We start from the raw sequence: 15,607 nt of genomic DNA, 5'->3' as shown, positions 1-15,607 counted from the left end.
ACTGCAGTGTTTCATGGTGTGTGAAATAACACCATTATTAGTCTAAAAAGATGCAGCAATCAGTTCCAGTTGTTGCAGAAGTGGAAAGAGAAAAATCTGACTTATGAGCACTGATGTAAACCTACAATGGGTAGAAATAAGTTTCTTAACTGTTGACAACTTTTATTGCATCAGTACTTCCAACTGACTTTGTTCAGCCTGGAGAAGAGAAGGCTGTGGGGTGACCTCACTGCAGCCTTTCAATACCCGAAGGGAACTTACACCCAGGAGGGGAGTAAACTCTTGGAAAGGGCTGACAATAGCAGGACACGGGGAAATGGTTTTAAGTTAAAAGAGGGAAGATTTAGGTTGGATGTTAGGGGGAAGCTCTTCACTAGGAGAGTGGTTAGGCCCTGGAACAGGCTGCCCAGGGAGGTTGTGGATGCCCCGTCCTTGGAGGTGTTCAAGACCAGGTTGGACGGGGCCCTGGGCAACCAGATCTAGTAAAGGTGTATGTTTGGTGGCCCTGCTGGGCAGGGGGGTTGGAACTACATGATCCTTGAGGTCCCAACCCGGGTCATTCTGTGACTCTGATTCTGTGTGACTCAACTGTAGTCATCTAAACACCTCTAATGAGCAACATATTTTCTCCCTCTCCAGATACCAAGTTGCTGTCAGCCCTCACAGGATGTCCTTCAGTGAGGGAAAAACAAAAAGTTTTTTCTGGATGTGAGTGAAGGTTATGGTTTACTGTGAGCCAATGAATTTTATCATCAATATGTTTTTCCCCTATGTCTGCACACAGCTTCATTATAGTTCTTGGAACTGGGGAGCACACAACTATTCTTTTCTTGAAAGTATGAGGAACTTCAAGAGACTTCCAAAACATCAAAACAAGACTGTCCTAAACCAGACAAATGGGATTAGGAAGATGTACAGCCAGAATTTCAGAGGATAACTGTTTTGTTGTTGTTGTTTGTTTTAAATAGAAATAGAGTAATTCTGAAAGATTAATACAGACTGTTCCTGTGGGCAGCTGACAGCAAAAAATACTTCTGCTAGGGGGAGACCCATCTAATACTCGAAGGGTGATTTCAATGAAGCAGCACTGGTAAGCAGCCTCTCACCACGCATTACAGAGCAGAAGGAATTACTGTCTCTACTAACAGCCCTGACTGGGGCTGTGCACTGCGATGCTCTTGACTGATGTCCCCCAACGGAGACAGCTCCTTTCCCTGATGCTCTGCTCAACCACCAAGTTCCAGCAAAGTGGCCAGGCCAGTAAGAATGAAACTCCCTCCTTTATAAACATCTGCTCTAACACACAAAGGGTAAAGGGACAACCCTGCATGCCAAAGACAGAAAATGACAGGCTGCATGGGCTGCCAGCGTGTAAGGCAGCCCTACAGATTTACCGCCGAGGTCACAACCTTCCCACTTGCACTTCTATAGATTCCATGTGAATTAAGAGACAAGGAGAGATGTGTGGGACTAACTCTGCCTTCACATTAAGACTAATAAGTGTTTCTAGAGCTGACAGAAAATACTAGATGCTCATCGGCTCTTCCCATTTAAAAAATACATGTGTATCTGAAAATGCTAAAAGCAGAGATCTGAGTGTCCTGGCACCCACTGCAGTGGGATGTGCTGCTGCCTGCAGTGCCCACAGCAGGTGATGAGCTGCTGCTTGGTCACAGAGACTGATGGGAGAGAATTAACTCACTGCCTTTAGTGAGACATTTCATTCTGTCATACTAACTTAATTTCTTTTTATTTCTCCTATCAAACAAATAGAATCTATTCTCTTCATTTCTCTGTAATAAAATCCCTCAGTTATCTCTCCAGAAACATTAAGTTCCCTTCTTATCCTTCCACTGTTTTTGAGATTGTAGTATCCTAATTTTATTAATCTGATAGCCAAATAATCTTGATTGATTTCAGAAACTTCCAGCAGTTACTGTATTACTTTTTGAAGAGCCAAAACACTAACTTATAATGACTTCTGCATTTCTAGACTATTATTCAACTTCAGCCTCCAGCACACCTTGTGCTGCTAGAGATTTCCATCAAGCCTCATCAAATCTTTCAATTAGAAAAGATAATTTTCCAACAATAGAAGAACTACTTTTGTCACACACACTATTGTATAAATTTGCAATGTGTTTCTGATAACCATGAAGCTTACTGTGACCTATCTGTACTGCAGAGAGCACCATTTCCTGAACAAACACAGGGGAACTGTCTTCTACACACAGACATGGAACAAATTAATGTTTCTGGGAAATGCTGTGAAAATCCCTCTATTATAGGCAAGGGGCACAAGCTATCTTTCTAGAAAGCCTATTCCAAAGCCTGTCCACCCTTAATGTCCAATGCACAGCTCTGAGCCATTCCCGAGCGTCTTGTCACTACATATGAGGGAGAACAGAAGGAGAATACGTCCCTTTCCACTGCCCCTGTTCAGGAAGTTGACTTTCTTTTTATGAACCCATGTTGGCTGCGACTGAAGCTTGTGTTATGCTTTATGCGTCTTTCAACTATGCACAGGAAAATCTTCATAATTTTCCAGATAATGAAGTTAAACTAACAGGTCTCTATTTTTCAGATCTGCAATTTCTAGGGTCTTCTTATAAGGCAGCACAATGTTGGCCAGTTTCCAGTCAGTGGGACCATACCAAATTCACAAGACCTCTGATAAAGTGTTGAGAAAGGCTCAGCTGTAACACCTGCAGAATTCTTCAGTATGCTGGGATGAATCTCATCAGATTCAATGGACCCAGCTGATTCATAAGAATTCTGATGCCATCAAATGGAAGGAGGCTGTTCTACCACTCTCCTTCATCATGGCCAAAAGCCAACATGGCACATCACTCAGTGAGACCTGCTGGAGAAACTCCAGTGCTACCAATGCCTGGCAGACACTCAAAGCACACAGAGCACTCAAAGCACCTGAGCCTTCAGGATAAAAAAATCCTTTGTGATTCTGGGTCCTTTCACACTGCCTTTATTTCTAATCATACACTGTCCCTACAAAACATGATTAAAATGGAACCTTATCATTGACCTGCTTCAGAATGAAATGCCTTAATAGGCTGAGCTGGAGGTATTTCTCTGAACACCATTACACCAAGCTACAAATTATGCTTAAGCTATAATTCAAATCATCTGTAAAACAATTGTATTTGCTATGCCCGTTATGCTACTGATGTCCTATTTCCCTCTTGCCAGTTTATCCCCCTGGACAACATACTTGCTAATGCATATATGGATCTCAGAATTGCCAAAAGCCTTTACCTGTTTTATTGATCTTTCTTGGATTACCCCAACAACATTAAAGCGGATTTTCCTAGCAAAGAAATCAATATGTCTTTAGATTAAGGTTCCCATTTTTAAAAAATATGAAATTATATTTAATGATTTATTATCTACTAATTGTGAATTAATAAGTGTAACACTTTTACCATATGATTTAGCACACCATGCCAGGACTCCACAGTTCTCAGATTCCCTCACCAGTGGCTTAAGGGAGAAATCCTTTAAAGACATATTCCATTCTTAGTGTTTGGTTGAAGTCTGCATTTCCACAACACATTTATCTCTTGCAGCATCTTACAGTGTCCAGGGGTTCAGCACTCTGTGATCTGAGTCAAGTCCTGTTTAATTTAACATATACTACTTATCAAATAAAGCAACAGAAAATATGTGAAATATGTGTTATTCTCTCACTTCATAAACTCACACATGCATAAACTTTATCTAGGAAGGATGGGTAAGTTTGATTCACTTTCAAATTACACCTTCTACATAACTTTATCTGCTTGTCTGTCTTCAGCTGACACTGGCACAGCGTTCGTAAGGTGAAAAGTGCTGTCAGGGTTCTAAAGCTGAACTCTTAGCACCAGCTGTGCAATTTACTCAGTATGCATCACTGGTGGTTACTGGTGCTATTTGTTAGGAGCAGATTACTTTGAAACTCACAGGTACAAATGTAGCAGTCCTAACCTATTAGTAATGAAGGAAGTATTTCCTGCAGCTTCAATCCAGCAAATTTCAAGGCAGTGAGGTAGGAAAACCTTGCAGTGCTCTTTGTCAGTATGGGGTGTCCAAGATTTCTGCTGGATCACAGTCAGTAGAGCTGTTCTCTGAGACAGACACATTCTCAGTAACATCACTGCACTACTAGCAAAGCAAGAAACAGACGTTTAGAAAGCAAACTACCTATAACATGGACAACTATAGTAACAGCAGTGTGAGAGAAGAGCATTTAGTTCTTATCACATGCTTATCATCTGAACCTGAGCAGTCTGAATCACTGACTGGAAATCCAGTTCAATTATACTTCAAGTTTCTTGGTTAAATGACTACAATATATAAAGGATTCTGAGAAGGAAGTTACTGGCTACATGCTCTATGCTATAATGTCAAGCTCATATTTTTCAACAGATGAAGGACTAATCATCCATCACGTATAGAACTGTATTGCACCTGTACAGGAAGCATCCAGCCTTTGACACGCAGGCTGCTTGCTTACTTACTGATTTACAAAATAAAAGCTTCTGGCTTAGTAGATACATGCCTAACCCCAAGGACACAAAAAAAGACACTACAGCATCTCTGAAAATTAAAAGTGAGAAAGCCATGAGATTAAATGGTGTTCAACCCGGATATTATTTCTGACCCCATGCTTCCTGGAGCAGTGCTCTGGCAGTGAAGTCAAGCTAGTCTCAACTCATGATGAAAAAGGCTTACTCTATTTTCTTTGGCTTTAAACAAATCTTCCACTCACCCTTCCACACTCAGATGTTACTGGCACAAAGGTTTACACAAATGTCTCCGTGAGTTTATCAAGTCGAATGCTATCATAGATATTTAGGAAATTCCCCTTATTTTTCCCTGCCAATTATAGTAAGAAAGACTACATTACTGTGAGATACAACATATGATAGAAGTCACCAACATACTACAGCAATGTGGTATCTGTTGCTGAAGCTCCAACATGCCTCCCAAAGGAAGGTACTCCTCTACGCATTGTCAAGTTTTGAAGTCTCAGTTTAGGTTGGTACTCATGTTTTCCCCTTTCTTTACGCAGGATCACGAACAGGTAGCATGCATTCCCAGTCCATTCACATTTACAGCTCCCTCTGCACGTAATAATCTCTTTACACACCACTACTTAGAAAAATCTCTGCCTGTCAGTTGTGCTTTCCTTAACTTCTACAGCAGATTCTCAGCACAGTAGTTTTTATTTACCTGTCAGATGATCTTGCTGAAAATATTCTTAGCCAAGATCAGTTTCAACTTTGAGATTAACTCATTAAGTCACTTTTAAGTTTCTCCATAGGAAAATAATGTCTGAGAAATAAAAACCTGGTTGGGTCTGCAACAGAAGTAAAATCAAAGTCCTACCTCTACTACTGCTTTGGCATCCAGTCTAAAGTTGAAATCTCCAAAGACGAAATACGAAACTTTCTCAAACCGCTGATCTATAATTCTGGAAAAAAACAAAACTCTCATTAACTTACATGTATGTGAACATGTACAGATACACAGACCTTCTAAGCACTATTCAGAAATGTTTACTGGAATGATCAGAACTATCAGTTTATATTGGAACAAACATCTCAATACATTAACCATATTTTTGGACCGCTCATCCTTGCTCAGGCAATTCTGTCATCAACCCCAGTAAAATAATGCATTTGACTTCCCCTGCCCGGCTGAAAGAGCAATCTGGAGGAAAGCGAGTTTGTGGCAGTTAGTACAAACAGCACAAAAAGAGCAGTTGGGAATCAGAGCGCATCCTGGACGTCCTCTACAGCTGTGAAAAGTTAAGACTATGTGCTTTGGGTGTGGGAACTAAGATTGAGGAAGCCCAAATTAGTGACAAGCTCAGAATCCACCTACGCTCCATTCTGTGTTTCTGTGTTTACACATCCATAAAACTGTGACCACAGCGTTTATCAGTGTTGGTTAGCACGCTGCGGACTGTAGGAGAAGTGAGGTATTAGTGCTAACTATTATTTATCACAGCTGATAAGGACTGAACAACAAGGTTCTCCCAGCTCCGCTGCAGTTCTCTGAAATACAGCTCTCCTCTGCGCCGAAAGCAGATTTTTCCTGAGATTATAGCTAACACCTAACAGGTGACCTTCCCAGATGCAGAAAAGATACCAACTCTTTTCTGAAACCTTTTCTCAGGACTAAGTAAGGAGGTAAGGCATTACAGTTTATCTTCCATTATTAAAAGTTGATTATTGTCTTGTTAGCTTATCTATCATTAACAATAATTGCTCAGTACTCCGAACACTGTGCAATTTTACATAGTCCCAGAGATCCTGAAGTTCAGAAATCCATGGACTCACAATTTCAAAACAGGAATTAAAACACTCAGTGTTCTGTCAACTGAGGACAGTATAAAATAAATGAAAAGTGAACGTTACAGCTACAAATAAATTACACAGTCAAAACCCACAAAAAACTCTACGATATGCTAGATGCATGATATGTAAGATAAAGGGAACAGATATACCCAATACGTTGTGTACATCCTTGATATTTATAAATAGGTAAGCACTACAGTGACAGAAGCCTCAGCTGAGCAAGAGGAAGGAGCCCATACAGACAGGTGAATAAGGGTAAAATAATGCACAGTAAAAACACCTAGAACAACATGGCCCAGCACAGAGAGCTTTGTTTTTAAAGGCTTAAGATGTTCTAATGCATTACATTCTCTCAGATGTTTTACAGCTATTAAGAAAGATACAACATTAGATTTACAACGAGATACTACTTTTTGACTTACAAAAAACCTCACATTTTTAGTCCACAATCATCTGTTACGTAAGGAATGATAGATACTTTGTTGAAAAACTGATGTGCATTGGAACTAAGGTAGCAGCCATCTGAAGCAAAAGCTCCCGCATAGGCTTCTCTGGTAGGAAAATCTCCAAGTCCTCCACTCAGCTGACAAATTAGAGCAGGTACTGCTAATAAACACTGCCTACTGTCAGCTCCCAGCCAGCACCAAGAAAAACCTGCCACTCTTGACTTGAACATGATATTACTTTGATCAGTGCCCTTTAAATTTAAACTGTTCACATTACCACAGTTTTCTAGCACTATCACTGCTAGATCAGATACTCAGCTTACACATAAGAAAAACTGACTTTGCTTTGCCAGCTCTCCTGGTTCATATCTTAGTTTTGGCTTTGCCCACTGCCATGTATTGCTGGCAAAAAAAAAAAAATTAAAAAAAATGGAAAGAGAGAGATAGTGCAGAAATGACCCCAAGGCCCAGAGAAGTCCTCTTGAATCAAAGTAATGTTGTAAGGATGATATCTGTGATTGTGTTATGCAGAAACTGCACTTTCCAAATCAACAGTCTGCTCCAAAAACAGGCAGTTAAAATACCTCCTAACCAAATTAACTTGAAAAGACTCACTTACTGATGAACAACACAGCCCATTAGTCTGCCTCTAATCAATTAATTAAAACTGCCATAGCCTTGTACATTACTTGATTTAAACATGATTTGCATATAAATCAACACCAGCTTTCAAATGGGTAATTTTTACCAGTTGCTCCCCTTGCAGTTTCTCCTGAAGAAGTCTCAGACAGATTAAAGTGAAGTAGACCAAGTGCTCCTTGTCAAGAATGCTGCTTTAAGTGGCTTCTGACATATTTCCTCCTCACAAGTCACAAAAATCAGGCATACAATAAAAGTAACATCAGTGGTACAAGGCATATGCATATATCTGTACATATTAAACGATCAGGGATATCTCACAAAAAATACCTGCCCTTAATGACTCAGGTAAATAGATACATTTGTAATGGACTATCCTGGCACAGGGACCCAGTATTAGTTTGAGTTCCCAAATTTAGTCTTATTTCACTGTTGTGGTACTGATACTGTGGTGCCTGCAATTCCCCTGAATCGATGGCACAAGAACTAATCTTCTCATCTCTGCTTTTAGAATCAGACTCAAAGTTGGCAAAGGAGACAGCAGTAAGGAAAAGTTCAACAAAACTTCCTTCCTCTGCAACATTGCAGGAATAATATCTGGCATTAGGGGGACTTGGATAGAAGCTGTATGCTGTACTGTATAACACAGAGTCTCACCGGGACTGAGAGTGCACAACGAAGGTGTCAGGGATGGGGCAGCCAAAAAAAAAAGCTCCATTCCCCACTTATGCATTCTAACCCACAGATACATAATTGGTGAAGTGTACAAGTAAATGAGAACTCAGAAGACCATTTTTACTCTCTTAGCAAGAAAGACTGCTTGCAAATGAAGCAGGAAGCTCCAAAATCCACACTACTTTATTGTACTGTTTGTTGCTGTAACAGTACCTTTGTTTTACCCACGAATTAAATAATACTTTTTTAAATGATGCCACGAATCAGTTTGTGGAGCAACAAATCTGACTTGTATTAAAAAAACAAAACAAAACAAAACCTGTACTTGATGCCCACCAGATTTTCCTGAAGGACTTCAACAGACTTTAAAGATTGATACATTCCTGTACAACTCTCCTAAAAATCCTGTCACAAAGTAGGCAGCTCTTGGATCAAAATGCCACGATTTGTGAGAAACCACAAGCACTGGAATTTCAGAAGTCTACATCAAAAGCAAAGGAAACTCTCAGTGCCCCAGCAAATTGTGCTGTTGGTTGTGACCATACAGGGCCACCAAGAGATTACAGGCTGTAGCTTTTAGGAATGACACAACAGCACAAGGATATATCATCCAAAGAACAGTAACTTTCAAGTAAGGTCTGCTATTAAAGCTGCGTACTTACATGTGTCAGATCTATGGTTCACAATATTTTTAAGTGCTAAATTTCATTGGTAAGAGTACAAATTGATGTTAAATTACTATTGCAATTTGTTTGCCGCAAAATAAATCTGTTTACCTCTTATTTTGGTCTAAGAACGGAAGGCTGTCTCACACCAGCTGTCAGCACTGAATTACAAAGCCAGAAAAGAAGTCACTTGGTCTACCCTGGAAATGTTCCTGCTCTCTTGCCAACAGGACTTCTAGGAAAACGACCTGCTACAGTTCAGCAGTTTTTAGCACAGCAGTCCCCTAACACTTTCTCCCTAAGAACTCTGACAAAACCTGTCTGTTATTCTGGATGCATCAGGAGAATTATGCTGAAATCCTTTGAGCCATGAAGCTGAACAGCTTCAGACTGAGCCAAACTTGCCTGCCGGCGATGGCCCAGTTACCCAGCTCAGAGCATGGACCTGTGCAATTGGCAAACCTAAAGAGAAAGTTTAAAAATGCCACAGTAAAAGTAAGTGCAGAACATTTGGTCTCGGAATTCAGAATAGTCAAATAACTTCTATGGAATGGTGGATCTCGAAGTCTGAGTGGTAGGATTTGCTAAAAGGATTGTGAAAGTTTTTTTTTTTTCAAAGCCTTTTAGGAGATCTGGATGCCAAATTCCTGTCAAGACCCAAATGACTAAAAGGCAGAGATTCTTCTCCCTGATAGTCCTGGAGGTCTGATCTAGCAATTCATTTTGGTCTGCACTACTGAGTATCAAAAGGAATAGGTTAATCTGATTTTAAAACAAACAATTCCATGCTACTGGAATCACTAAAATCCTTTTGTCATTTCCTTTTCCCATTTTAAAGTACTCAGCCTTTACAACTGAGGACATTTCACAAACTGTTCTCCTTAAAATATGGTACATATGTTTCAAAGCATCTAAATTCGTCAAGAAATAAAGGGCTAGCAGAAGTAGCACCAACTTCTGCTTGTTCTTCTACTTATCCCCCACTCATACTGCCACTAGAAAGAAGACAAGGGACCATCTAAATATCAGCAGTTTGGTCATGGAAGAGAACAGCTAAACATGATTCAGTGTGACAAGAGGCACTGTGATTTGGCTAAACCATTTCCCAGGGCACTTTGTAAGGAGGATCAGCAGCATTATTCCTTTAATAGCCATGTCTAATGCAATAGCCAGCTGGGTTTTGTCCCAGATCAAGGTATCAGCATCAGGTCAGAAGGTAACATTCTGTTTACACGATTATTTCCTAAAGCACTTATCTTCCCCTCGGTGTGAAAGTTGACTTTTCTGTTTGTAAGGGGGGCCTAAAGAATTGAGGGAATGGGAAAAATTAGCTACACTGAGCTGGAGCTGAATGGCATTAAGTGGGAGGTCTGAGAAAGGCTGCGGCGGCACTCAGCAGGACACCTTATTAGCCGCGTCATCGCAGTTCATTCAGGCAAGCCATACCAGTGTCACCAACATTCCCACACAAAGACAAAGTTCTTCACACAGTCTATAAACACGCTTTCCTGGCCAATTCATCCTGACTTGACACTGCTGAAAAGAGGGACTCAAGGGTTTTGTTTTGTTTTTTTAAACGCCACAATAACAAAACAAAACAAAAAGTGGCAGCTCTGCCACGCAGGATGAATGGCAGAGAAGGAGAGACACATCACACTGCTTGGGAAGAAACAATCCAAATGCCAAACCATATCTTATTCAATAAGCACATTTCTGTAATAAGGAAATGTTTCAAGCAAGTATGAGAATATCCGTATTTCCCAAACAACTTCTGGCATAAGAAATACATTTCCACAATCACTAGATTTCATTACATTATTCATGCAGAAGAATTAAAGACGAAGACCGCTTTCACAGTAAAATGTGACTGCCGACATACAGCGTCCTTTTGTAAGTAAAAGAAAATCATGAACAGCCACACAGAGAACAGATGACATCTCAGTCGGAGCGCAGCAATCATTTCTCAAGATAAACCACTCGTCTTGGTTACTGTCAAACTAAGGACAGCTCTGGACCACAAGTTCTTTTGCTCCAAGCTCACTAAAATCAGCACTGACTGACATCTTTGCCCAAGAGTGAGATCTTTCCAGGCCCTGGGACTGCTGGGCAGCCCGGCACAAGCTGGCACAGCCAGGCACCCAGAGGCCTGCCACAGGCAGTGTGGGCTGTGTGGGCACACAACAGCTTGCATTTGCTTGGTGAGGTTCTTACTCCAGAGAGGAATCTCTCAAAAGGAGAATAAAAGCAGAGAACGACCTGACCATCCCACTGGTGGTAGCTAAGGGCTGGTATGAAAACAGCAGAACGATGGGTAGAAAGGTCATCTACACTTTCTTTTCTGTAGATCCACAGTGCCAGAGGTAATAACAAGTCCTGCAGTGAAAAGTTTGTTGGAAAGGCCAGGAACGATAGCAAAATCTGTCTTCTACAACCACAGCTGTGCTGGGACACTGAAGATCTAGACACTGAAATGTCAGGTTTTGGCTTATGCGGAAGCAGACACAGGTTGCAGCACGGCCTGTAAGATCTATGTCAGTCCTATCCTCATTACTTTTCCCATTAAAAATTTTACTTAAAAAGATCTTGCACTCCTACTCTTCGAGAAGTGGCCTGTGTGGATCCTCAGCAAGCAATGGAAATCCCTCTGCCAGAGGTTTTATAGAAGGCTTTCCAAGGCAGGACCGTGTCTCCCCTGCACACTCCCTTCTGCAGTGCAGCCAGTGGTTGGTTTGCAGCACTTTGCATTCCCAGGCACAGACTGAGAAACAAATTCCAGAAAACACCATCGGTTCCTGAACAGAAGTTACATGGCGACTGCCTAAACACGTCCCAAAAGACGTAAGTGCCTTCATTGGCACACCTTGAGTGTAGTAGCACTGTCATTACAAAGATAAACTTTATAATATTTTTGTGCCCTGTTCTTTCTGATATAATAGCTCAAACCTATTAATAACACCAAACATCTCAAAAGGTCAAGCAGCATACAGCAAGATGGAAGGGAATTGTCAAAAAGCTTAGGCAATCATCTTAGCACTCAAGGCATTTGCCAGGGTTGTTTAACTAATATGTGATGTTCACTTTTAATTTCAATATAGTGCCATTTGGGCAAAAATGTGGTGTTTTTTAATTAATTACAATGTCAGCAGCTATTAAGATTAAAAGAAAAACCACATCAATAATAAATAGTTAATCCAAAGAAAGGATTACAAGAAGAGCAATAAAAATCAATTTTTAGAGCTGGAAAATTGTGACTTTTTCCTTACTTGACTGGTATTTTCATTATATTGATAAAACCATGATCTTACCCGACACTGACATTCGCCTAATGAAATAGCAGCCATGTATAATGATGTAAGTACTTATCAATTTCACTACAGGAGAATACAATATTGTGGTGCTGCCCCTACATCACAAAGACATTTTCTTGTTCTTTGACGGATGTAAAAGAAAACGAAAAGAAGAAAACAAAAACTGCATTTCTTTTTCAATCTTCTTATACTTTACCATGGAAGACTTTGATTCTTTCAGACAACCTTTGAATCTCCTCAATGACTGTAACTCTTGTTCACCAGCAGACAGCAGATAACTGCCTTAATTTGCATGAAGAGTGACACACAGCAATTATTCTCTACTGATCTACAAGGCTTGGATGTGGTGGAGTAAAACAAAAACCCTGTGTTCGCTTGGCATTGAAAGTGCTAAGAGCAAGCCTCAAAACAACGGGATTCACGGCAATGGTATTCTGACCCTGTAACTCACTGAAGCTGGGAAAAGCATTTTTCATGACACTCCTAGAAAAATTCAGATCAGAGACATTGCACGTCTTACATGGTTCACCAGCGGGAGCAGTCACAGAATGAGTACGGGATCTTGCCATAATCGTATCTTGGCAGGAATCTCACCTGACTTGCAGCAGGCACCTTTCCCAGCCCAACCCCATGGGGGGCAGTGGAAGGGGGCGGGATGTCAGCCATGCCATGCCGCTGCCTGCTGCTAGTGACAGAAACCAGCACCCTCCATCTGCTCACCTGGGGAGCCAACTGCACTCATATGGGCTCTGAATCAGTAATAAAAACAACTCAGTTCTAGAAAAGGGTAATGCAAATTACGAGAAACACATAAAGACTTTACTTGAAAAGGACTCGAAAATGCTCAAATTAAAGGGAAGCCAACCAGTAACAAATCTGACATATTTGTTAGCCAGGGCATTTAACCCCTTGAAAATCATACTGCAGTAGACTACCTAGCAGAGGAAACAAAGGGGGACAACAGAAATATCAGAAATGCTAAATTCTGATTCTAAAAATATCAGAAAGTGGGGGAAAATTATCTTTCAAATGACTAAAAAAAATATCAGTGCTGCTATCGTTTGATCTAAGAAATTTCTGGTTGATAGCAGGATCGGTGCTTCTCACAGAATGGATTCTTTTGTTGCAGTGAGAAACTGAACCATCTTAGATGCAGCTTAAACCACACACTGATGGAAACATAAAGAAGTTTTAATTCAATGCGAAACAGTTACAGATACTACAAATGCATGAAGAACTTCTGCAAAGCCCATCTACAGATACCTCAGCTCCTGCACAGGCACACAGACAAGTGGCTAAAAATGCTGTAACTTGTAAACTGTTATCTACCCGTTAGGGAGAATCTGTCTCTTCACAGAATACAAAACAAGGAGACAACAACCACACTCTAAGAGTGATCCAGCCTTCCTATGGGAGTAGAAATGATGAAAGACGGTTATTCACTTAGTGTCCGTAGAATGAAATGGAAGCAGAATGGAGCTCTTTCAACCATTTCTCCATTTTATAACTATCAGCTCATTGCATCATTTTGCAGTGAGCATTCAGTGGCTTGTAAATAAAATCACAATAGCAATTTATTTTCATTTCTCTGCAAATGAATAAAAATCGGATCAACAGCCCATATAGATTCTTTCTAATTGAATCACAGCTATTCTGTAAGATCATACGGCTATACAATAGAATATTTCAAAAGGCACAAACCACAACGAATGTTGATGTGTGTCACCTTTAGCTAGACACTAATGACTGCTCTTTATGTAGCCCCCAAATCTCTAAGGAAAAAAAATGCAGTATAAAGAGAAATATAACTCAATAAGCACGTGACACACCCTGCACATCCTTATCCAAAGGCATTTGCAGAGAAAAATCTAACCAACAAGAAGTTATTTTCAGCCGCTGCCTCAGATATCTTTCAGAGGTTTTTTCTCTTTTCTTCAATTGTCTGTTAAATTACACAAATTATCATGGGGGTAGTGTCCTGTCATACCATATCTAGCCTGTCGTTACAACAGGCGCATTCTAGCAGGGAGGCATGGTAGCTAGTGGAGAACCTGTTAATGAATAACAGGTAAAAGGGAACAAAATCCTTCTAAAAGCTGAGGTGAAGGCTGACATTCCCACCCAAGGCAGCCAGAGCTCACAGGCCTTTTTGGCAATCGTGCCATCTGACAGAAAGGCAGTAAGCTTGTATGTGTGAAAACTGCTGTTGAAAAGCCCTCCAAGAAACCGCACAGCTTCTTATTTCAGCATTTCTTTTGAAAGCTACAATTCTGTTCACATTAGAAGGCAAAGCGAAGTGTGACTTCACATATTATCAAATTATTTTTTTTTTACATCTCCCTGAGTACTGAAATTTCCTGACCATTCTGGACCTTGGGCTGCTGATTCTCCAATTATATATTTCCTTGCAAACCGGTTTCGTACTGACTTATTTTTGACATGAGAGCAAAAAACCGTGTCTTTAATTTACAATTTGACAAAGAAACACCACAAATGTTTGCCACAGTAGAACCACTGTTGGAAACAGTTCAGAAAAGTTTGGGTTGGAAGGGACCTTTCAGACCATCTAGTTCCAACCCTCTGCTATAGGCAGGGACATCTTCTCTATTCCAGGCTATTCTAAGCTCCATCCATCACCACTCATCTCGTTATTAATAGGAAATTTAAAAAAAAAAAAAAAAGTTTAAAAAAAAAATAAAAAGAAAAAAGCCCTGAACACAAAACAGATTTTTTTTTTCTGTTAAATATATAATCTAAATCAAATTCAAAGCGTGTTTGTACAAACAGGAGGACGTTAGTTACATTTCTGACAGCTGTGTCAAAAACTCAAGCCAATAGAAAAATAAGCAAAAAAGCATCTTTGACTGTATTTGACAGGTCGAAAGTAACAACGTAATTTTGCTGGATTTACTCCTTAAAGAGCATATTATACAAACACGCTAATTTTGAGGGTACTTAACCTTAGTTTAAGGGGGGGAATGTCTGAATATTAATGAGATGAGCCACAGGGTGCTTCATGAAAAGCTGTCCTTCTGAATGCGAGCTGGGGTTTAAAACCTTTGTTAGGTGACATTTGGATAGGAGGTTTATTTGCCCTCAGAGTGCATTCTTTCTGAGCACATAAGATATTCTCTAAATGTTTGAAGCTACATGATTACAGAGACTTCTCACTTGACATTAAAAACAACGTTGGGAAAAAAAAAGAAGAAAAAAGTAAAAGAAGGGGCTAGTTCTGTACTCTTAAGAATCTTCTCAAACGACCCAGATCTTTAGAGCGAAGTTTTCTTTTGCCTAGAAACGAAGTGCTTTTCTTTTGCTCATTCAGCTGCTAGTTCTGGGAAAAGCCCAAAGAGAAACATTTAGATTGGAGGGGTCTTTGAGAAGATGTGACAGTTGACTGATGAGCATCCATAAAATGACAAAGAATAGTTGTGTGGAGCCGGTGCATCACATTGCCTCTCCCTGGGAAACTAATTGCTCTGAATTGTTAATAGTAACATTATTTTTCTGGCAAT

At 40.3% G+C, this 15,607-nt stretch overlaps 1 protein-coding gene across 8 annotated transcripts in view; it reads right to left on the bottom strand.

The window, feature by feature from the left end:
• INPP5A (inositol polyphosphate-5-phosphatase A) overlaps positions 1-15,607 on the bottom strand; it is a 180,117-nt gene that overhangs the window by 53,250 nt on the left and 111,260 nt on the right. For all 8 annotated transcript variants that reach the window (XR_014948808.1, XR_014948809.1, XR_014948810.1 and 5 more), the window contains exon 9: positions 5,386-5,470. Coding sequence is in view for 5 of the 8 variants with exons in the window: in XM_085554916.1 (XP_085411042.1) it covers positions 5,386-5,470 (85 nt within the window). In the remaining 3 variants the exon portion in view is untranslated. The remainder of the gene's footprint in view (positions 1-5,385; positions 5,471-15,607) is intronic.

Source organism: Coturnix japonica, chromosome 8, assembly GCF_054131305.1.
Source record: "Coturnix japonica strain WE chromosome 8, WE-NBRP24, whole genome shotgun sequence".
In the NCBI taxonomy this organism is placed as follows: Eukaryota; Metazoa; Chordata; class Aves; order Galliformes; family Phasianidae; genus Coturnix; species Coturnix japonica.
This window is presented reverse-complemented; position numbering and strand designations above follow the sequence as displayed.